The sequence below is a fragment of the Camelus bactrianus genome, chromosome 6, assembly GCF_048773025.1.
Source record: "Camelus bactrianus isolate YW-2024 breed Bactrian camel chromosome 6, ASM4877302v1, whole genome shotgun sequence".
Classification (NCBI taxonomy): Eukaryota; Metazoa; Chordata; class Mammalia; order Artiodactyla; family Camelidae; genus Camelus; species Camelus bactrianus.
In genome coordinates this window covers 10478196-10499850 of record NC_133544.1, presented here as the reverse complement: position 1 = coordinate 10499850, position 21655 = coordinate 10478196, and the positions used below count along the sequence as shown (strand labels likewise).

The 21655-nt window shown below is 41.0% G+C and overlaps 2 protein-coding genes and 1 non-coding gene across 4 annotated transcripts; 1 reads left to right on the top strand and 2 right to left on the bottom strand.

Annotated features, from left to right (window-relative positions):
* Positions 1 to 7771: 7771 nt before the first annotated feature.
* On the bottom strand, positions 7772 to 10946 carry LOC105079876 (uncharacterized). Its single transcript, XR_012507413.1, has 2 exons — positions 10298 to 10946; positions 7772 to 10182 (listed from the first exon to the last, which is right to left on the bottom strand). It is a non-coding gene; the product is annotated as an uncharacterized LOC105079876 (transcript).
* On the top strand, positions 10774 to 19310 carry LYSET (lysosomal enzyme trafficking factor). Of its 2 annotated transcripts, XR_012507412.1 has the most exons (3): positions 10876 to 11324; positions 11772 to 12439; positions 16233 to 19310. XR_012507412.1 is itself a non-coding variant. In XM_074365103.1 (2 exons), the coding sequence occupies exon 2, from the start codon at positions 11788 to 11790 to the stop codon at positions 12181 to 12183; it is 396 nt and encodes a 131-aa protein (XP_074221204.1). In that variant the 5' UTR covers positions 10774 to 10869; positions 11772 to 11787; the 3' UTR covers positions 12184 to 12589. The 2 variants fall into 2 exon arrangements, 1 of the variants encoding a protein (XP_074221204.1); XM_074365103.1 differs by lacking the exons at positions 10876 to 11324; positions 16233 to 19310 and adding an exon at positions 10774 to 10869 and having other exon boundaries at positions 11772 to 12589.
* COX8C (cytochrome c oxidase subunit 8C) lies at positions 15066 to 16419 on the bottom strand. The gene is given in 3 exon segments (XM_074365104.1): positions 15066 to 16277; positions 16279 to 16371; positions 16373 to 16419. Coding segments are annotated over 3 exon segments (204 nt in total). The 3' UTR covers positions 15066 to 16213.
* Positions 19311 to 21655: the final 2345 nt, after the last annotated feature.

Below are 21655 nucleotides of genomic sequence, written 5' to 3'. Positions count from 1 at the left end.
GAGAACCTACCACACATTTTCCAGACTCATTTGAGAAAAGCTCCCAGTGTGAAAGAGAACAAAACAAACAGAGAAAAGAAACTTGGATGCAGGGGTACCCGTAAATGGAACATAAATATCATAAGATGCAGCCCCCATGGCTTCCAGCCCAGTGAGGGGCTCAGGACAGCCGTTCCTGGATCCTTATCCAAGGGATGGATCTGTTTGGGGGAAACAGGAGCAAGGGAGGAGACTAAAGAAACCCTCAGACTAAAACCAACAAACTGGGATCAATATCCTGAGTGATAATAAAGGGTAATGAGCTATTGGGACAGATGGCATTTTCCAATTTGTATTTATCCCATTCCACATGCTCCTCTCACAAAAGTGGGGTCTGTGCTCTTTCCTTAAATCCTTAAATCTGGGTGGGGAGGAGCCTTGACTGCCCAACCAGTAACCAGCGAGTGCAGCAGAAGTGATGCTATAGGTCTCCAGAGGCTGGGTCATAGAGAGGGTACAGCTTCTGCCTGACACTTGGGATGTTGGCCCTGGGAACCCAACCACAGTGCTGTGAGGAAGCCCAGGCCACGTGGAAAGGCCTGGTAGACAAAACCCTGTGTTGTGGCAGACAGCACCACCCCAGCTAGGCCCTGAGCTGACCTGGGCATCAACGGCCAGACACGGGAGCGAAGAGACTTCAGATGACCCTAGGTCCCCTGCCTCAGAGTCTTCTCGCTGAGGCCCAGATAGCATGCAACAGAGACCGGTCATCCCCCTCAGCCCTGCCTGAATTCCTCATACAAAGGAACTGAGACATAATATGTGATCATTATTGGTTTAAGCTGTTAACTTTTGAGGTTAGTTAGGCAAAAATAAAACCATAGCATATCATTGGTAGTATTGGTAATACAGACAAAATAAAAATAGCAAAGGAATAAAAGTGGAATAAGCCCAGGATGGGTGAGGGAGAAGAACGGAACGCAGTAACTGAATTTAAATTCAACAGAAAGGCCAGTAGAGGGTGCTGAAGAGGTGGCCTGGCTCCGGTCACATGCTCACCTTGCACGAATGTGACTCAAAGATCAGTTTAAGTCTGGGTCACGTCCCCATCCCAGAATTACAGCTAAGCTATGGCAGAGGGAATCCCCAGACAAAACCGGGGCTATTTCTGGAAGAAGAGAGAGTAAACGCAGTGTTTAGTACAGAGGTCCTGGGGACTGTGTATATTTCTTCAGTCGCTCTGCTCTCAGCTGGATCCAAACTGGGATAAGCCACTTAGAGAAAAAGCCTGTCTTTTGAGCACCCCAGGCAAGGCCATTCTCCGAGCACAGGAGTCGCCTCTAGCTGGCTGGGACTGGCACATCTGCCCGCTGTGGAAAAGCAGCTGAGCCCTTGCTCTGCTTAATGCATTATAAATTACTCTAAAAAATGAGAGAATAGAGTTGGCCTCTTAGAGTTTATCTCTTATGCTTTTTTTTGTTTGTTTTATTTTACTTACTTAAGAATCTGTAAACATTGCACCAATAGGAATATATAGGAAAAAAGCAGAAACTTCATTTTTAAAAAAAGGATAAAATTGCACATAATTCTGCCACCCAAAGATAACTACTGTTAACATTTTGATGTGTACTTTGCCTGGTTTTTCTTCACAAATATATTTATGTGTGTTTATCAACACAAAAATGAGTTTGTTCCATAAACACTGTTATTCTGGGCTATTTTCACTTAATAGTAGGTTGTAAAGCTATTTGTATACAAAAAAAAATCCTTCTATTAGGCTGAACCATATGAAATAACAAGATTCAACCAATTTTGAAGTATGAAAACAGCAACTGCATATGGTTCCACCCAGTACAATTCTGTTTCAACTACTGCAGTTTTAAAGCCCTTTGGGCATGGCATAATTTACTCAACCTATCACTTATTGAGCATTTATACAGTTGCCAGTTTTTTCACAGTGATAAAAAAAACTGCAATAGGAAACTCTTTCAGCCCGTTCTTTGTGACCATTCTTACTTGGTATCTCGGGGTACATTTTTATAAACGGAGTACATTAGATTAAAGGAATACACATGTTAAAAGCTTTTATTTCCTATTGAAGGTATAGTTTCTGAGAAGCTGGAGTTGGTTGGACAAGGTAAGTCTTCTCCCTTCTCCCAGGAAGGTGGAGTGTCAGGGGCCCTGGGGGTTATTGCTTCTCCTTAAAGGGCAGTCAAAAGGGAAGGAGGTGAGATCAGAAGGGAATTGGAAGCTGAGAAGCAGCTGGGCATTCACTGCTTGGAGCAGAGAGAGATTGAGGGGGTAACTGTGCCTCTAAAAAGCTGAACCCATGCTGGTCGTAAAACCTAAGAGGGCCCATGGCAGCCTTGAGAAGGGACGAAGAACGAATCTGTGTTTATTACTCTGATAAGTGAAAGAGTTAAATTAGAGACAAGGAGTGAAATGGAGGATTTTTTCCTTTTAACCAGGATTTAGTAGAGGAATTTTATCATTTAAAGGCAAAATATAAAGTAGAAGTAACAAAAGTATAGACTTTTTTTTTTATAAAAAATAAACAAAACACCTCAGCAGCTGTCATAGCCTCTACATTGGCCCTAAGTATTCTCACCTCCTGGAATTCACACTTGTGTGCAATCTCCTCTCCTTGAGTGTGGGCTGGACCTATTGACTTGCTTCTAATGAACAGAATATGGCAGAAGTAGTGGATGCCACTTTGGAGATAACATTATAAAAAGACTGCGGCTTCCGTCGTAGGTGTTTTCTCATTCTGTCTTGGATTGCCTATTTCTGGTGGAAATGGTGAAAATGAGCCGCTGTGTCAGAGGCAGCTGTGTTGAGCGGCCCCCGTAAGACAGCTTGGAAGGGCTCCCAAGAGCTGGCCACAGCCTTGGCCGACACCTCTGTCAGAGAGCCAGAACCTCCCACTTCAGTCACTCCCAGATTCTCGATCCACAGATCAACTGTTTTTTAGCCCCTAAATTTGGGGGCAACTTGCTGTGCAGCAATAGAGAACAGTATAGTAGCTCCCAGTGCTTTACAGTATGCATTCGTTTGGTCTTCACAAAGACCTTATAAGGAAGTGCCATTACTATCTCCATTTTTCAGCTGAAGAAACTGAAGTCCAGGAAGGATTAATAAACGTGCCCAAGGTCATTGAGTTAGAAAATGGTGAAGCTGGAATCTGAACTGAGGCATTCTGGTCCCAGAGCCACACTCACATAAATAAAGATTTTAAAACAGCTGCTCACCTTTCATTGGATAGAAATGCATAATTTGCCCACGCCTAAAACATGCAGTTTGGCAAAGGGTACGGAATCATCTTAAACTAATCAAGATTTACTGCCTCCACTTCCTACAGGGGCTGGGGAAAGGCTGGGTTTCCCCTGAAATTCATAGTTCTGTAAAGTGGGCAAACAGATCTGGCTTTAGATCCAAAAGAGGAAGGGGACTAATGGTTGCTGGGTGGTAGCTAAAAATTCTTTCCTCTGCAGACTAAGCCGGATTGTATTGTTATTTATTTTGGAGGAAGAGAGTGGGGAGTGGTGATGGACAGGGCTTCAGGTTATATGGTCAGTACCTGGTTCACAAATGATTTTACTCATGAAGTCATACCCACTCTTGAAGTGGCGCTAGTTTAGTTCTGGTACAGTGGGTTGGGGTCCTGGCTCTAGAACAGACAGATCTTGGTAGCTTCTGGCTGTGTGACTCTGGGCAAGCCACTTTACCTATCCAAAGGTCTGTCTCCTTATTTGAAATTAGGGATATAAGTAGAACTGTCAGAGTTCAAAGAGGTAACATATGTAAAGCATTTAGCACCATGCCTGGCACATAGCAAGAGCTTAATAAATGATAGCCATGATTATTATTATACATCATATTGTATATCAGTGTCTGTTATATCTATACATATAATTGTCATTATATATATTATTACATCAGAGCACTACTGATTAGTTAAGAAATATTTATTACCTTCCAAGTATGAAACACCATGTTGGGCTTATAGGGGGATATAATATACTATGACATCAGGGGAAACACAGAATCTAGTTGGGGCATTAGAAAGCACACTCGTCAAAAGATATCCCGATATTTGGAAACACATGTTAAGTGACAAATATTAGGCATGTTAAGAATTTAGAGTCAGTTTTTACATTAAGGATATTCATATAAAGATAATTAGAAGACATTTTGAGTTACACAGTTTTAGAGTTATAAGGGATCATAGATTTTGTAGGTAAGTAAACTGAAGTCCAAGGGGAATTAAGTGCTTTTATAGCAGGTCATAGAGTAAGCCAAAGCCAGGCTCAGATTTGGGTTCTGCCTCTAACTAGCTGTGTGTCCTTGAGCAAGCCAGTCACCATCTCTGAGCTGCACTTGCCTCATGGGCAATATTCTATTACTTCAGACCAAAACCTTCTGACTCCTAACCCTCTCCCCGACCCAGGGTGGTGACTAAGAGCATTACAACCCTCCTTTACACTGAATTACTTACTATACCGGTCATATGGTAATCCACGTGTACATAAGAAAACTGACACCTCTGAAAGCAGAGGTAGGCTTGCTGGTAGCAGAGGCAGGAGACTCAGCGTGTGGGAAAGCTACGATAGTTAAGGATGACTACTCTTGACCTAAACGTCATTCCCCTTAAAATAAGAGGCTTTCAGGAGTTGATCTCTAAAACCATCTAGTTTCCAATTTTGTGAAATGCTCTGGCTGGGAGTGAAGAGGAATCACTAAGGATGTTCTCACTTGTATGGCTAAGGTCAGGGCTCTCCGACAAGGTAGTCAGAAGATTCTAGAAGGAACATGGATCTAGGAAGTCACTGTCCCAGGTTATTTGAATATTTTTTCCACATAAAGTCTTGAGAAATTTTCCAGTCTTTTAGAGGGGCAGGTACGATGCCACTTACGTAAGAGAGAATCTGTTTCCCGACTTTGGCCTGGCTGAGGCCTAACCTGAGTGCTTACTGCCACCTGGTGGTGTTTAGATGAATAACCATTTTTAGGAATGGCAGGCACTCCTGTTACCCCCATTGACTCATTTCACTGGCTGGCTTCCCAGGTCGTTTGCTATCTGCTTGCACATGTATGTGTGTAAGTATCTATGTATCTTTTTCAATGCCTGTCTACTAGTTTAGAATAGTTTTAGATTTACAGAAAAGTTACAAAAATAGTAGAGTTTGTGTATGCTCGTGTAGTTTCCCCTTATTAACCTGGTAACTTTCATTACCATAGTATATTTGTCACCCCCAAGAAACCAATATTGGGCTGTTACTATTAACTAAACTTCAGACTTCACTTTTCCACTAAGGTCCTTTCTGTTCCAAAATCCCTTCCAGAATACATTTACATTTAGTTACCAGGTCTCTTTTCTCTGGTCTGTGACAGTTTCTCAGTCTTTTCTTGTTTTTTACTGTCTTGATATTTTTGAGGAGTGTTGGCCAGGAACTTTGCAGAATGTCTGTCAGTGTGGGTTTGTCTGGTGGTTTTCTCCTGATTAGACTGGGTTATAGGTTCTGAGGGCGTGAAGTGCCCATGTCATTGCACCGTATCAGGGACACATACAATCAACGTGACTGAACACTGTTGTTAACTTTGACCCAGCAAGCTAGTCCTTGCCAGGTTTCTCCACTGAAAAGTTACTATTTTCCCACCTCATACTCTATTCCTAAATTCAGTCCACACTTAAAGGGGGATGGGAATAAACCCTCACCTCCTAAAGTGGGGAACATCCATACAAAGTACTTGAAGTTCTTCTCTAAGGAAAAGTGGACTCTTCTCCCACATTTATTTACATCAGCATGAACTCGTGGATATTTATTTTATACTTTGGGTTATAACCCAGTACTATTCATTCTTTCCCCTCAAATTGCAGCTTTCGCCAGTGGGTTCTCTTTCAGGCTGGCTTCCGTTCCTTTGACATGCCACCTGATGTTTTGCGTTATGAGCACTTCTTTTGCATATTTATTTTTCATTAAAAGAAACAACACATTTAGGAAACAAAAGAAAACTCAATTACCCTTATATTTCCATCATCCCAACAGAACTAGGTAGTTTTTTAGTGTTCATTTGTTTTTGGAACACAGCTTTTAAAGAATATATGTTTCATGACTTCACATGATTTCATAGTCACAACTGGCATTTTTTTTACAGTTCTGTAGTGTTTACCAGATGCATGTCAGAACACCTTAAGAAAAGCTCTCTGGAGTTAGGCTATTTGCTCCCCTCCCCCCCACAATACTGAATCTTTAAGCCTCAAGCCTCTCATCCATAGGACAGGAAATGATGGTGCTTTACACAGGTTTCTGTGAGGAGTTAACAAGGCAACACAGAGTAAGTAGATTAAGAGCAAGGACTCTGGAAATAGATGGCCAGAGTGTAAATCCTGACCCTGCCACTTATTAGTTAGGAAACCCTGGGCAAGTTACTAACTTCTCTGTGCCTCAGTTTCACCTGTAAAATAGGAAAATGAAAGGCCTGACTTCTCAGTATTGTTGGAGGACCAAATGTGTTCAACAGTGCTCAGCGCTTAGTCAATAGCAAGTGTTCAATATCAGCTATTACTGACTCTGGATAGACCTCCATGGCGGGGATTATACCCTAAATTTAATTATACAATCTAACCCCCCCTCCCCACTCAGTGCCTCACACACAGGACAGGTGCAACATTTATTAACACCTTTGTGTGCACATATACACTGTATCTGTATATCAGCAAAATGCAGCTAATGACATTTCCTGCTACTGAGATGGCAAATAAATGACTGTAGGCATATAAACAAGATCAGAATTACACCTTTGAATTTATCCAGAGTCCATATGTCATCTGGTATTTAGCTTCTTTTTCCTCACCTTTACTGAGGTATAATTGACAAGTTAAAATTACATATGAGGTGTACAACATGATGGCTTGATACACACATTTTACCTTCCACAGTGGGAGAACTTATGGGAACTTACAAAGGATGAAACCAAGACATTTAGTCAAAGCAGAAACATACTATGCCCTTGAATCTAAACCAAAAGTGTACATCCCAAAATTGATCCTTTGGGCTATTGTTACTAGTTATAAAAGACTGATCTTTCAGCAATTTTCCATTTTCTTCATGCTATGACTTTCACTCTTTTTTTTTTTTAAAAGACCAAATCACTAACCCATGTCCACCCTCCTGGCTAACCCCTGGGTCTTACAGGTTCTCACACACCCCACTTCTTACAATGTCTAATTTGCAGTAGTGATTAAGAATGCGTTAGTCCACACTAACGCATACTGACAGTTCATTTATGAAATGTGGTTAACAATCTGTGGTTGATACTCTTATGATTGCTTCTCTTTCTTGGCAGTGGAAGGAACACAGACCTGGCAGTTAAGGTGGAGAACAGGATTCTGAAACTAGCTGTTTCACTGTGAGCAAGTCTTCCTTAACATTTCCCTGCCCATTCCCACAAGTGTGAAACTGAGTTTTCCTATATTGCAGAGTTTTTAAGAGAACTAAGTGAGAAAGTACATAGTTCAGGCTACCAGGCAGAGGTATGCAGTGTTCCTGTCTTTCCTTTCACCCTCCAGATTCAGAAACTGCTTTACCTGCACTAACTTGTGCGCTGTCTTGTTTCAGTCCACTGTGCTTCGTAGAAGGTCCCACCTGTACTCTCACTTAGAAAACTACTCCCTACCCCCTGGGCACCAGGAATAAAGTGTCCAATGGAATAAGCCTGTGCAAATTCAGTGGTTTTCAGATTTATGCTTTTGGAACCCTTTGTTCAAGTGAAGCCTCTCTTGGAACCTTGATATAAACAAAACAGATAAAAAAAAAGGTCATTTTATTCAGATTCATTTATAAGTGCACAACTATAATTTTATATCCTATTAAAATGTCTAGAACTAAATGTTTCGATGACACATATCAGAAATCTGGGGTTAGAGATGGCAGCTGCAAACTTAGCAACTTCAGCACTTAATTCTGCCTGTTTTGACGGCACAGAAGCAATAAAATTCCGATTTACACAGAAAATAGTATCTTATCCACTGCTCATGATCTTCCAGATTAATGTAGAGCAATACATACCTAAAAACTATATGTGTAGCAGCACTATTTACTGTAGCCAAGACATGGAAGTAACCTAAATGTCCATTGACAGGTGACTGGATAAAGAAGTTGTGGTATATACATACACAATGGAGTATCACTCAGCCATAAAAAGAATGAAATAAAGCCATTTGCAGCAACATGGATGGACACAGAAATGATCATACTAAGTCAGACAAAGATAAACATCATATAATAATATGTGTAATCTAAAAAATGATACAAATGAACTTATTTACAAAACAGAAATAGACTCACAGACATAGAAAACAAACTTATGGTTACCAAAGGGGGCAGAGTGGGGAGGGAGGGGTAAATTAGAAGTTTGGCATTAACAGATACACACTGTCATATATAAAATAACCAAGGACCTACTATATAACACAGGACACTATATTCAATGTCTTGTAGTAATTTATAATGGAAAAGAATCTATACATAACTGAATCACTTTGCTATTCACCAGAATCTAACACATTGTAGACTATGTTAACATAAACAAATAAACAACAAAAAGAGAGAAACTACGATACATTATCACATCTGACAGCTACACTTGCACCTATTATCACCTAAGCTGACAGCTCAAGGAGATCTGGCCAGCATGTGTACCTGAGCCTTGCCTGTTCTCTCAAAGTACTACACACGTGTAGTGCTTCGACTTTCTGTACAGCTGTGTGTGATAAAAAAAATTCACAGGGTGAATTTAAAAATATAAATACCAGTGCAGAACTGCATCCTCCTAGTCAATGACACATTTAGGAGACATTAAATAGGCAGAGAAATGACAAAGGATTATATTGAGAACTGCACAAAAATGAGTTAACTTGGCAGCGCAAGGCAGGGATTGGTTAATGTCTATCACTGGGTATATGGACTGTTCTACCTTCATGCTCTGCTCACTGCCAGGGAGCCCTTCCTGATTCCAAGAGTCAAGTGAGAAGGCCCTCTAATCCTGCCTGGAGAAGGTCCTCCTCCTCAGCTGCCTCTTCATCCTTTATCAGTGTCAGTAACTGCAATAAGCCAGGGGCTGAGCCATCCTCTGACAGAGCAAACTTTCCGCGCGGGGTTCTGGGGACAGCTCCAGCAATGATTTGGTCTAGGTGGGCCTGATTCACAACTCCTCGCTCAATTACACCTCTGTCTACCAGTTTCTGTAATAAAGTCTCCAGCCTTAGCACGTAAGCAGACAATTTTTCTTCATCCTTTTGGTACGTGGTCAGATATTTGACCTGCAACTCCCTAGGATTATCGATAACCCCAAACACCTGCTCAAGAGCCTGCACGCATTCAGGAACTGTAATTAATGGGTTGTTTATCTTGAGGACACGAATAATATCAGATGCTGGGCCTCTAAGGCTCTCTAGCCGTCTCCTTCTCTTCTCGGCATCTGATACCTGCCATGTCTTCATCATTTGGAAGACATGTGGTATGAAACAGCCAGGATTCAAATTCTTCTTCCTCTGGTTCCGGAGGATCAGTGCCTGAGAATACTCTCAGCTTTTTGTATTTCAAGTATTGCAGAACAGGCTGAAGGGCCTCACCTAATGCCTGTGCCAACACAGGGGCCCGCATTTCTGGGATTATGTCCTGGTCTAGGCCAAAAGTGTCGTTTCCATATCCCAGAGCTCTGGTAAACTCACCCAGTGTCATGCCCTCTCCCTCTAAGAATTCATTTAATCTGCTTAAAAATTCATTATCTGGGTCAGGGGGCTTAAAGATCACTCTCCAGGCACCCCCTTTTCCGGGTATCTCCTTGGGGCCAGAGCATGACTAGTCTCCTCAGTAAGCCCTATTAAGGCTACCTTCCTGTTCTCATCCCTCCGGAACATCCTCCCGAGCAGTCCGTACTCGCCCAAGGGAGCTAAACCAGCTCGCAGGGCCTCCTCGATTTCCGCCACGTTACAGGTCTGGGGGATGCCGGCAATCAATAGAGCTTTCCGAGGGTTCATATCCATCCCTTTACACCAGTCTTCCAAGAGCCTCAGCGTCATGGTGCCCAAAACAACAGATTTAAATGCCAATTTCTCCAGGCCACTGATGCCACCGCAGTTCACTGTACTCCTCCGTGGTACCCTAGTTAAGTCTCGTCAACATCCGGAGTTCAGAAGGGCTGTGAGAACCAAGCAGTCAAGTTAGTTGAAGGTGTCAATGAATAACCCAAGCCCAGAGAAGCCCCGCGCACGCGGGCAGACGGCCGGCCCCACTGCGGCAAGCAGCAGTCTTACCCTCTCTCCGCCTCGGGCGTCCCGCAGCGGACGGCGGGGTCCCGCTTCCCCCCGCCGTCATCTAATTGTCCGCGTCTGCGTCCATCGCCGGCGGCCGAGGCGCCAGGGTCCGCTCCCGATTCTTCCCGGGAGGCCAGGCCAAGGAGAGAGAGGGTGGCCTCTCCTCCGCTCGAATGGGGACACTCGAGAGGGATACCGGGGCTGCGCAGAGGCGCGCGGGGGATGGCGGTCGGCCGATCGCTGCGGCGCTCTCTGAGGAACGACTGGGCGTTCAGAGCAGCGGGCGAAGCACCGGGGGCGAGGCTTTGAGGAAGACTGAAGCGACCAGGCCCAGACGCCAGCCCACCTGAAGCGTCGCATCAACACCAGTGCCTCCACAGTCTCCAACCGCATCCTAACCTAGAGACGTTCGGGGCGCACTGGCAAAAGTGGCACCACAGGGCTGAGGCGCTCTGACGTCGCGAGGGGGCGGGGTTTGAGGGGGCGGGGCATGCACGCTTCCGGCCTGAGCCGGAAGCCCCGACTGTAGCTTCATCCGGGACGGCGCTTGGGCGGGCCAACCCGGAGAGGAGGTGAGATCCGGGACCTGCTCAGCTCTGCAGGCTCGGCCGGTGGCCGCTGCCCGGCGCTGGGCTCCTGGCGCTGCAAGGCGGAGAGGCCCGGGTCTGGCGCCGTCCGCGCGGCCCTGGTCGCGGCCGGCAGGCGCTGCAGCGCGACAGGGGGCGGGGCCGGCTGCCGGGGAGTCCCGGTTGGCTGGGGAGCCTCCGGGCTGGGCCGGGTGACACAGGGCTGGGTCTCCGGCAGCCGCGTCAAGGGCCGGGCCGCCGCGTGACCGGCTGCAGTCACGCTGTGCTTAATCACAATTAGCCTTTGCTCCAGGCTGCTCGTGTTCCCCATTCTCCCAGCCGGTGACCCCGGAGATTTCTCTTATGGTGGCTTTCTCTGAAATGCCAAAGCCACCCGATTATTCAGAACTGAGTGACTCTTTAACGCTTGCCGTAGGAACAGGAAGATTTTCGGGACCACTGTAAGTGTTTAAGAGTTACTGTCTTAACTTGGGGGCTCCAACATTAGTTTGACTTGTAGAGCCAAATGTTCATGTCTGAAGCATTACTGTTAAGTCCGAAAGTATCTGAACTGTAAAACTGAAATGTTCCATGCGAAACTATTTCAGTTACAGTTTAAGGGAAGGTGTGCTGGACCTATTTAAGGCAGATACAGTGATTTATTTGTCTGTGGGAGTCACATAAAAAGCACATTCAATATATACTAAAACTTTACTTCTCATAACTGTTACATGAAACAACCTGTAAGTTGTTTACATTTAATAAATGTAAATTTAATTTAGTTATTTTAAACCTCAAATGTGTTGGAGGGCATTTTAGAGTTCATTGGAAAAATAAGTACATTTGGAGTAGCTGCCACTGACAGGATTACTAGACACTAACCATAGTTTTTCTTTTTTAACTCGAAGGCACAGAGCATGGAGAATGATGAACTTCCGTCAGCGGATGGGATGGATTGGAGTGGGATTGTATCTTTTAGCAAGTGCAGCAGCATTTTACTATGTTTTTGAAATCAATGAGACTTACAACAGGCTGGCCTTGGAACACATTCAACAGCACCCAGAGGAGCCCCTTGAAGGAACCACATGGACACACTCCTTGAAATCTCGGTTGCTCTCCCTGCCTTTTTGGTTTTGGACAGTTATTTTTCTGATACCTTACTTACAGATGTTTTTGTTCCTTTATTCTTGTACAAGAGCTGACCCAAAAACAGTGGGCTACTGTATTATTCCCATATGCTTGGCAATTATCTGCAATCGCCACCAGGCATTTGTCAAGGCTTCTAATCAGATCAGCAGACTACAACTGATTGACACGTAAAATCGCTTTTTTCCTTACAAGTACAAAACTGCCAGTACTATATGGAGCCTGATCACAAGACTGCAGTTTCTTCACAGATCTCAGGAAGTTGTGGTGGGACAGATGTTTTTTAAAAAATGTGATTGGGGGCTGTCTTTATCTGAACAATAAGGAATTTTTAGGTAAAGCCTGAGATACAGTACTACAAAATCATGTTGATGACTTCAGATTTTGGAAGTAAAATTTTACCTGTTATTTGCATTCTTTAGAAACTTGAGTAAGTACCTGGACTCATATTTTTATTCTACTGTGCAACATAGTGATGATTCAGAAATTTTTCCTTTGGGGAAAAAATGAATATGAACATTTCCATTGTGTTTAATGTAAAGAGGTCCAAACATGGTCATAAAATTTAAATTTTATACAATTACTTGGCTTGCTTTAAAATTCTTTAACTAAAACACCAATTCATCCTGTTGTAGTTAAGCCATCTATGTATGCTTGCTTGCTATCAGCTTGTGAGAAATTGGTATAAAATTATTGAGGTGATGGCTGTCTTGATAAGCAAATGTGTTCTTCCTTTTGGCAATGCTACTGGCATTATTAATTACCTTGCATTATTAATGCAACTGTTTTTTAAAAAAACTACTTGGGAAGAGACTAAACGTTTGAAAGCTGAGAAGTCTAACACCTGGAAGAAGATGGGTACATTTAGTCCATTCCCTGGCACGTGTGTGATACCCCCCTAAAAGATGCTGTCCAGTCATCATCCTTCTGGTTTTCTTTTCTGCCTGAGGTCTGGTCTTCAGGTGATAGGCTGCATGATCCTTGTACTGCCTCCTCTGCATTTGTACTTACTACCTCATGTCTGGTAACAGTACAAATAACTAAAAAATGGAAATATTAGATTTTAGGATTTTTTTCCTTTTTTTTCTGGGTGAGGTCAAGATATATTTTTATACAGTTATGTCTTTAATACCAGGGAAATGTTTTACACTGACCAATTTTAATAATCATAACATTTTTTGATGCTTACTCTGTTGGGCCCTGTTCTTAAGAGTTTTACGTGAATTAACTCATTTAATCCTCCCAGCAACTCTATGAGATAAGTTATTGTTATCCAGATTTTACAGTTAAGGAGCATATGATGAAGAAGTTAAATAACTTGCCAAAGGTCACACAGCTAAGAAAGAAGCAGAGTCAGAGTTATAACCTGGCATCTGATGCCTTTGTTCCTAAATCACTGAGCTGGAGTGCTGCTCACAAATGACAAATGTTTCAGCACTGGGTATTGTCTGCCTAACCATGCTAAAGAATGGAAAAGAATTGAGAAAGGTTTTTCTCAATTTGTATGAGCTACTGAAAATCTAAAAGTTTTCCAGCAACCTCAACCTTTACTTTAAGTTTGACCAGAATGGAAGGCTGATCATTCCACAGCAAGATTTTACTGGAAAGATAAAGCAGGTACCCTTGTAACTCAAAAGTGGCACAATCAGATCCTTCTGCAATTAATCTCATTTCTCTCCTTTACTACTTCCAGAGGTCTAGTTACTGAAATGATACAGTTTTTGCTAAAATATACTGAATCTCCAAATTAAGCAGGAGTTTGAAATACGTGTTTCTGCAAGGGTCAGATAACCAAATGACTTGTTATCTTTTGAGTACTTAGTAAAAGTATGCATGCTGCAGACACTGTTTTCTTAGTGATACACATTCCTTCTGCACTAGAGTCCTAAGAGGCAGGTATGTACTGGTACTAGTGCCAATTTACGGAAGAGAGAAATAATGAAAACCTGAAGCATGTAGGAATTAATAACTTGCCCATTGTCAAACAGCAAGTGGAAGAGCCAGAATTTGAACCTAGGATGTCTGGCTTCAGATCTCTAGCTCTATCATTCCACTATACTGCTTCTCAAAAACAGGATAATTTTGGGAATCATGCATTTTTTTTTTTGTTTTGGTTTAAGGCCATGAGTGGGTCTAACTGTGGATGAGTATTAGAATCACTCAAGGAAATAAACAAAAATCAAAGCAAAACTCCTCACATAAAAATGCCAGGGTCCCTTCCCAACCAACTGTATCAATCCCTGGGGGAGAGGCTCTGTTTTTCTCATATCTGAGCAATTTCTTGTTTTATCTGCTTTGTCTTGGTGCAGTGATAGTTTGGAAATGATTTAAGAAAACCACTTCAATTATTTCGTTTTATAAATGCTTGATGTAATACAAGGCTTGTAAGTTTGCTATTTGTCTTGTAAAGCAGTAATTCCTTGTTACTGAAGTAGACTTTCTTATACTTCAAATTCTAGTATTTTGGGATTTGGTAAGTAAACGCTCAGTCCACCTTTTTCTTTCAAGATCATATTGCCTTGGTAGTAGAAATATTAAAATAATTAGAGTAGGAGTAATACAGTATTTCCAGATGTAATCGCAAAGGTTTAAACTGCAGGGTTAATCTGTTTTTTTAATTGAGACATTTTTTGGTGGGGGGGACTTAATTAGGTTTGCTTTATTTATAGAGGAGGTTCTGGGAATTGAACCCAGGACCTCATGCATACCAAGCATGCACTTTACTGTTTGAGCTATACCCTCCCCCCTTTAATTTTTTGGAATTAATTATCCAAGTTGTGGATTTTTCCTATTTTGTATATGGCCGTTTAATAGTTCAAAGTGCTCTTCTGGTAAAGAGAGAAAGGTGAAATTAATCTCCTAGCTTTATTAGATTGAGGTGAAGCTTGAAACAGATGGACAGGAAAGTTGTGTATTATAGCAGACCATCACTTATTTCATATTCACATCACAATAGAAAAAGCTGTAAATACTTAGGCAGTGACAATGCTAAATATAGAAAGTGCTTCAGGAATTTTAAGGAAGGGACAAGCATCCTAGGATATACAGCTAGTCAATGATATTTGCTTCCAGATATGAGAAAAACAGAGTTGTATGCCCTACTGGTTTAATGAGACATTTCATTTGCAACTGCACCTCAAATGAAGAATACCTCGAGTGTTTTTCACAAACAGCTCAAAGCTGATATTTTTTAAAAGTGTCAGGATAGGGAACAGATCACTGAACTCCAAAAACAAATGTTTAATTCTTGGAGCTTTAATCACCATGTACATTTTCTGGTTTTAAAGATAGCACCAATTTTAAAGTAAAAAACACAATTCCCTAAATTTAGAATTTGACTATATTTCAAATAAAGCTTTTATAATTAATAAGCTTTTCTTTGGGGAAGTGGAATTGTCAGATCAAGTGCTCCTACTTGAGTAATAGCGCCCATAAAATAATCTAACCTATATGTCTGTTCACAGTGGGTGGTTAAAGTCCTATATTAAGATTATCTGGTGTTGATTTCCTTCTTGATGGATTTAACATCCTCAATCTCCAAAACGCTGGCAGAAAATCTTAGAATACCACATGACTCATTTTTGCATCAAATATGTGCCATCACTTTATAAATTCTCCGACATATTCATAAAGTTCCATATAATTCTGGACCATGGTTGGGAATCATGCATTGGTGTTTTTGTTTTGGTTTAAGGCCATGAGTGGGTCGAACTGTGGATGAGTATTAGAATCACTCAAGGAAATAAACAAAAAGCAAAGCAAAACTCACATAAAAATGCCAGCGTCCTTTCCCAACCAATTGTATCAATCCCTGGGGGGAGAGGCTGAGGCCATCATGTTTTTGGAGCTCTTCAAACAAGTCTATTAGGGTTGAGAGTCACTGGGCCATGGGTTTTTATGCACTGTAAAGGTTCAACTGTTAGTCATGGGGGCTGTGTTTGTCTTTGTAACAGCACCGAGCAAATATTTTGTGGTAGGCTCACCCCAGCTGTTTGGATTGCACATCTTTAAAGAGGTGTCTATATATTTTTTTTTCAAGGTTTAAATAGACTTTAAGTATGTCAACATGGAGAAACTGAGAGGTCCTGATTGCAGGTCACTGTAACTGAAGGCTATGCTCTAGGAAAGGTCAGACAGGAATGCAGAAATGATCAGGACAGACTAGGGGTGGCCAGGTCACAGGTGAGGGAGAGGACAGCTCTCTTTACTCTTGCTTTTTGTAGCTCTCCAGGTGTGCCAAGACCCAGCCCCAGGGCAGGAGGAAACGGGAAGCAGGAGGTGAGCCCAATGGCAACATCTGCGGCCCTGAGCGGCTCCTGTGTTGGTCTGGAATGGATCTGGGCATGCAGCACGGGAATGGCAGGCCCGGCCAGTCAGGCCCCTCAGCAGCAGCGGTGTCCTTGCAGACATGACCACCCTGAGCAGACCGCAGACAGCTGCCAGCCAGAGCCCAAGGTCGGGAATGAGATGTCTGTATTTTCAGATTCTGAGCCCTACTGTCCAAATAATCCTGAATACACTTATATCAGACTTTTGCCTCCCACTGTATCAAAACTGCTCTTATCAAGAAGTCACCAGTCATTTACACGCAACTAAACTCAGTGATCAAGTCTCAGTCCTCAAATGCCTTTTTGACACACTCCCTTGTCTTTGAGATCGTTTCTTTGGCTGGCTTCTGGATCAGTACTGCTCAAGAGAACTTTAGTGATGACGGAAATGTTCTATATCTGTGCTGTCTTAAATCAGTAGTCACGAGCCACATGAAATGAGCCCTTGAGATGTGGCTAGCATGACCAAAGAACTGAAATTTTGAGTTTTAAATTTAAACAATCACATGTGGCTAGCAGCTACCATGTATTAACCCAATTCTGGATACTTTCCTGGTTTGCCTTCGTCCTTACCAGCTTCTCCTATCCTCTTCACTGGTTCCTCCTTGGGGATCTGTCCAATTTCTAAATGTTGGCATGCCGTACTTCTCTTTTCTACACTTACTGCCTTGCCATCTCAACTGGGCGCACGGCTTTAAGCATCCAAATTTCTAGAACTACCCTGACCTCTCTCCTGAGCACCAGACTTGAATATCGAACATCCTACTTGATATTTACTAAGCTATCTTACCAGACACCTGAAATTTAACCTGTCTAAAGCCAAGCTGCTGCTCTCTCTACCCAGCAAAATCTGTTCAAGTCCCCTACAAGTCCACCATCAAACAAATGGTGAGGGGTCGTTTTTAAAATGTTATTATTCCTCTCAAAAATGCTCCAAAAGCATCCTGTCTTGGTATAAATACTGGTCCTTAACATGGCATACAAAGTTCTAAGTAAGTGGCCCTTGAGTTATACTTCATTTTCTAGTAACCCCTCTAACCCTTGCTCCACTCCAGCCACACTGGTCTTCTTGCTGATTCTAGAACATGCCAGAAAAATGTGTTTCAGGGACTCCAGGCTCAGTGTACCTTCTGCCTGGATGCTTAGCCCTGACCAGCTCCATCACCTTCTTCAGACCTTTGCTCAATTGTCAGTGCAGTGAGGCTGCCTCTGACCACCCCTTTTAAAATTAAGCATCATCTGCCCCCATTTTTCTTGACAGCATTTATCATCATATGACATATTATATATTTTGTCAGAATCTAAACTCCATGAGAGTAGGGATTTTTTGTGCCACGTGTCCAATGCCTAGAACAGTGCCTGGCACACGGTAGGTGCTCAGTATTTACTGCATGAATGATTTTTATTGCCACTCAACAACTTTCTCACTAGGCTGCAAAACAAGCTAGTTCACGCTCCAGAGAAAATAAAGATTAAAGTTACTAAGTGCAGAACATAATTTGTCACGTTTTAGGTAAGTTTGGTTATTAAGCTCTCCCAGTTTTTAGCAAGTAGGGCTATTTTCTTTTCAAGGCCAAGATTTAAAAGGAGTCTCTTGATTTATTTTTGCCAAAAGTTCTTGTGATCCTGGCTCTCTTGGGATTTTCCTTATTGATGCAAGAAAAACATATACCACATTCACAAACAAGGTTTTAAGTGGTGGTTAGAGCCTTGAGAAATTCTCAAGTTACAATCATGAAGATAACGGTTTCTAAGCCACCTAACAGATGCAGCAAGTATCATGCTGACATCGTAGAGCCGTTGCACGCAACTTCAGTACTCTGCCATCAAGGGGCGGTACTCTGGCCCTATAAAGCACTCATTTAAACCAGTCATGTGTTTCTAGAAGTTACTTCTATCCCCAGGAGAGCTTTTGGCATGAGAGTAAATTTCAACTTAAAACTAACCAAAGGCCTTGTTGCTGCCTCAACGTGAGCTGCTGCTTTTTAAAAGATTTAAATAGAGGCTTACTGCCTAGCATTCACTTTCCCTGGGCCATGTCTTTAAGGAGAGCAATTCTGATAGCAAAGGTCACCCGAGAACTTGAATAGTTAACAGTAGCACTGTGAAATTCTTTTTATCCTTTGAGAATAATGCACTGGCTAGAAGGTTAAGGCTAGGACCATCAGTTTTAGAAACATCTCCTTCCTTTTATGAACGGTAGCCCACCTCATATTTAGCTTGGCTCTCCTAACCTCTTTAGAAGTTGCATGCCACACCCTCTTCTAACAAAGTAGTAGTCAGATGGGAAAAGTCGATCTTTTGTTTTTCAAGTCTGGATTCATTACATTTTGCCCTGAATTACTTACATAACAATGTTTTAAACTGTTAATATGGCTAGTCTGCCTTTGCTAAAAAAGCATGACTTTTTAAAATTAAAGTGGAAGTTTCACAATAAATTTTTCTGCTTGTGTAGAAAAATATGTAACATATGCTTTCTTAAAATGCAAAGAGAACAAGAGTATACAATGAAAAGTCTCCCTCTCATTCCCAACCCAACTCCCTCTTTCCAGATGCAGTTTGACTTTCCTTTCAGATATTATATGCATATCTAGCTAATACTCTCCACTAGCAGCACTCTACACACTCTTCTATAGCTTGCTAGTTTTCATTTAACATCATATTCTCAAGACTGATCCTTAACAACATGGAGGGCTATATCTTGGTCTTTTTAATGGCTGCACAGAATTACTGTACTGATGTGCTTCTATTTTTATTTAATTAACTAGGGTCTTCTGCAGATGAACATTTAGGTTGTTTACAATCTTTTGTTACCAAGAATAATGCTCCAATGGATAATTTTGTATACAGATCTGTGCACATGTGTGCTATTAGCCATTGGTTAAATTTCTGTAAGTGAAATTGCTGGGTCAAAGAGCATGTATATTTAACATTTTACACTCTCATCATCAATATATTATAGAGTTCACACCATTTCCAGCTCAATATTGCATCAAAACTTTTGACCTTTCAGTCTGAGAAGTAAAAAAAAAAAAAACGAAAAAACGGGGTACTATATTGTGGTTTTAATTTTTTTCTTTGAAGTGAAATTTTCTATAGTCTTTCTGACTGGTACACATAAGAGCTATAAAAGGATTAACAGTTCTTAGTCATTTCTGTTGAAAATACTAAATACTTTTCCCTTCTGTCATTTTAACCTCATTTGCAGAATGTTCAGAAATTTTATTACATAACTGCATTTACTAATCCTTTCTATCCTGGTTTCCGGATTCCTAAAAATCTTGTTTTAGGAAAACTTCCTCACTCTGAGACTATAAAAATTGAGTCCATTTTCTTTTAGTACTTTCATGGCTTTTGTTTTTAAAAAAACACTAAACATTTTTTTAAAAAACTGAAGTACTGTCAACTACCTGCAATTTATTATGTTCTAAGTAGAGAGAAAAGAACACAACTTCATCACAAAAACTAACAAATTTGTTTATCATTTATTAAAACCGAAAGTGTTATTTTACAAATATTCTCAGTTTCCATAATAATTTTACATTCCAAACCTGTAATACAGTTTTTAACTCTCTGGTGCTCAGCTACTAACGAGGGTAAGTTCAAATAGGAATTTCTTGTAATCATTTTATTACAACACAGTGATTGACAGTTGAGTTTAAAAGCCTACATTTTCAGTGTCTTATGTATGAATCTTATTACAGTATGTTATATAAGAAATGGTACTTTATATTTGTACAGATTGAACAATTCTACTGAGAAAAAGGTATATCTTTAATATGCTAAATAGGATCTAGATAAAAGTTCTACATAATAAACTGAGGGCCACAGATGTCTCTGACTAATTTTCCCATTTGGAAGAAAACAAACTTTATTTCCTTAAAAATGCAAGCCTTCCTCAATGGAAGTTTTTTAAAAAATTGAGTAGCTGAAGAAATAATTATAATAAAGTACATTTCATAACATGAGGGGGAAGTACTGGGGGCTAGGTACCACAGAAACACACAGCATGGGGACCTAACATTGTCTTTGAGGCCAGGAAAGTTCTGCTGGAGGAAATGTTTAAAATTGAAACCTAAAGGGTGAGAAGAGGTAGACAAGCAAAGGAGGTCACCTGGCCTGGGATCTGAAAGGCAAGTAGATACAGAAGCATAAATCCTCTCAGTACGAACACTCTCTAATTCAGGAAGGAAAAAATGATTTCTTCCCATACTTTCCCCCCATACCTGGTTTCAAAGTAAATTTTTTTCCCAAGTGATTCTTTTAAAACTTCAAACTTCATAACTAATATTACATCCAAGGAACAGCAACCTCTTATAAAAGAGTAAAAGTTCCTGTCCTTGGCCAGAGAACTCTATTAAAATAAGTATTCCTTAACGTGACACAAAAGCACTTACTTTTAGAAAAGACATTTATTTGCAAATGTCCATATATTTCACATATAAAAATCCGTATGTTTCACATTTTAAAAGATCGATCTAAGTACAGCGTCAAGCTTATTGTTAGGTAGGACTGTGGAGTTGACTTTCCTGTATAAAAGTAAAGTTGTAGCTGTTTCAGAGATTAACTGAGCCCTGAATGCCTGTGACTAATGTTACCTTTAGAAGGCAGATTAGAAAACCAGGCAAGGCATTTTTCTGCTGGTTCTTCAGACTGGACCTTCAAACCTTCAAAATCTTTTTTGTCACACATGTGGCTGGCTCACTTATGAAGACGGTACCAAAATAAGAATCAATATTAAAATTAAGAAAAAGATCAATCAGACCTATAACCCAGACCTCCAAACACTGGACCACAAGCATAAATATCTTGACATTTCTTCTTTATAAACATATTTGCTAAACAAAGAAGGAAACAAAATGTTCAGGAGCAAAGTTCAGCTATTACTTTAAAAATATAAACTATTTTAATTATACAGGTAAGTTTTTTTAAGGACTGTATGAAAATAAAAGATTATTATAAATCAGTAACTGAGCTGAAGTCCTAATACTGGAGACATTATCACAAACTAAACAAACAAGGTGATTTCTGACCATTTATAAAACTTTTTCTAGTTTGTATTAATTACATAAGAGAACTTAGCACAAGTCTGATGTTCCAAGTAAAACAACACTTTAAAGATATGAAAAGGTGTGTAAATTCTGTTTCCTTAATAGCATGAACTTTATAAGCTATAGATTTCAGAATGTGTAACTGGGAAAGTACACAGTAATCTTTTAAAGGCTATGTGTATAACCCAACTCTGCCAGTAAGCTCTGTAACTCGGGGCAAACAAAATAAGACTCGACTTATTTCTGAAATAAATCATACAATCTGTA

What these genes read in the sequence shown, in the direction of transcription:
- LYSET (XM_074365103.1), top strand. Translation starts at nt 11,788, where the DNA reads ATGATGAACTTCCGTCAGCGGATGGGATGGATTGGAGTGGGATTGTAT.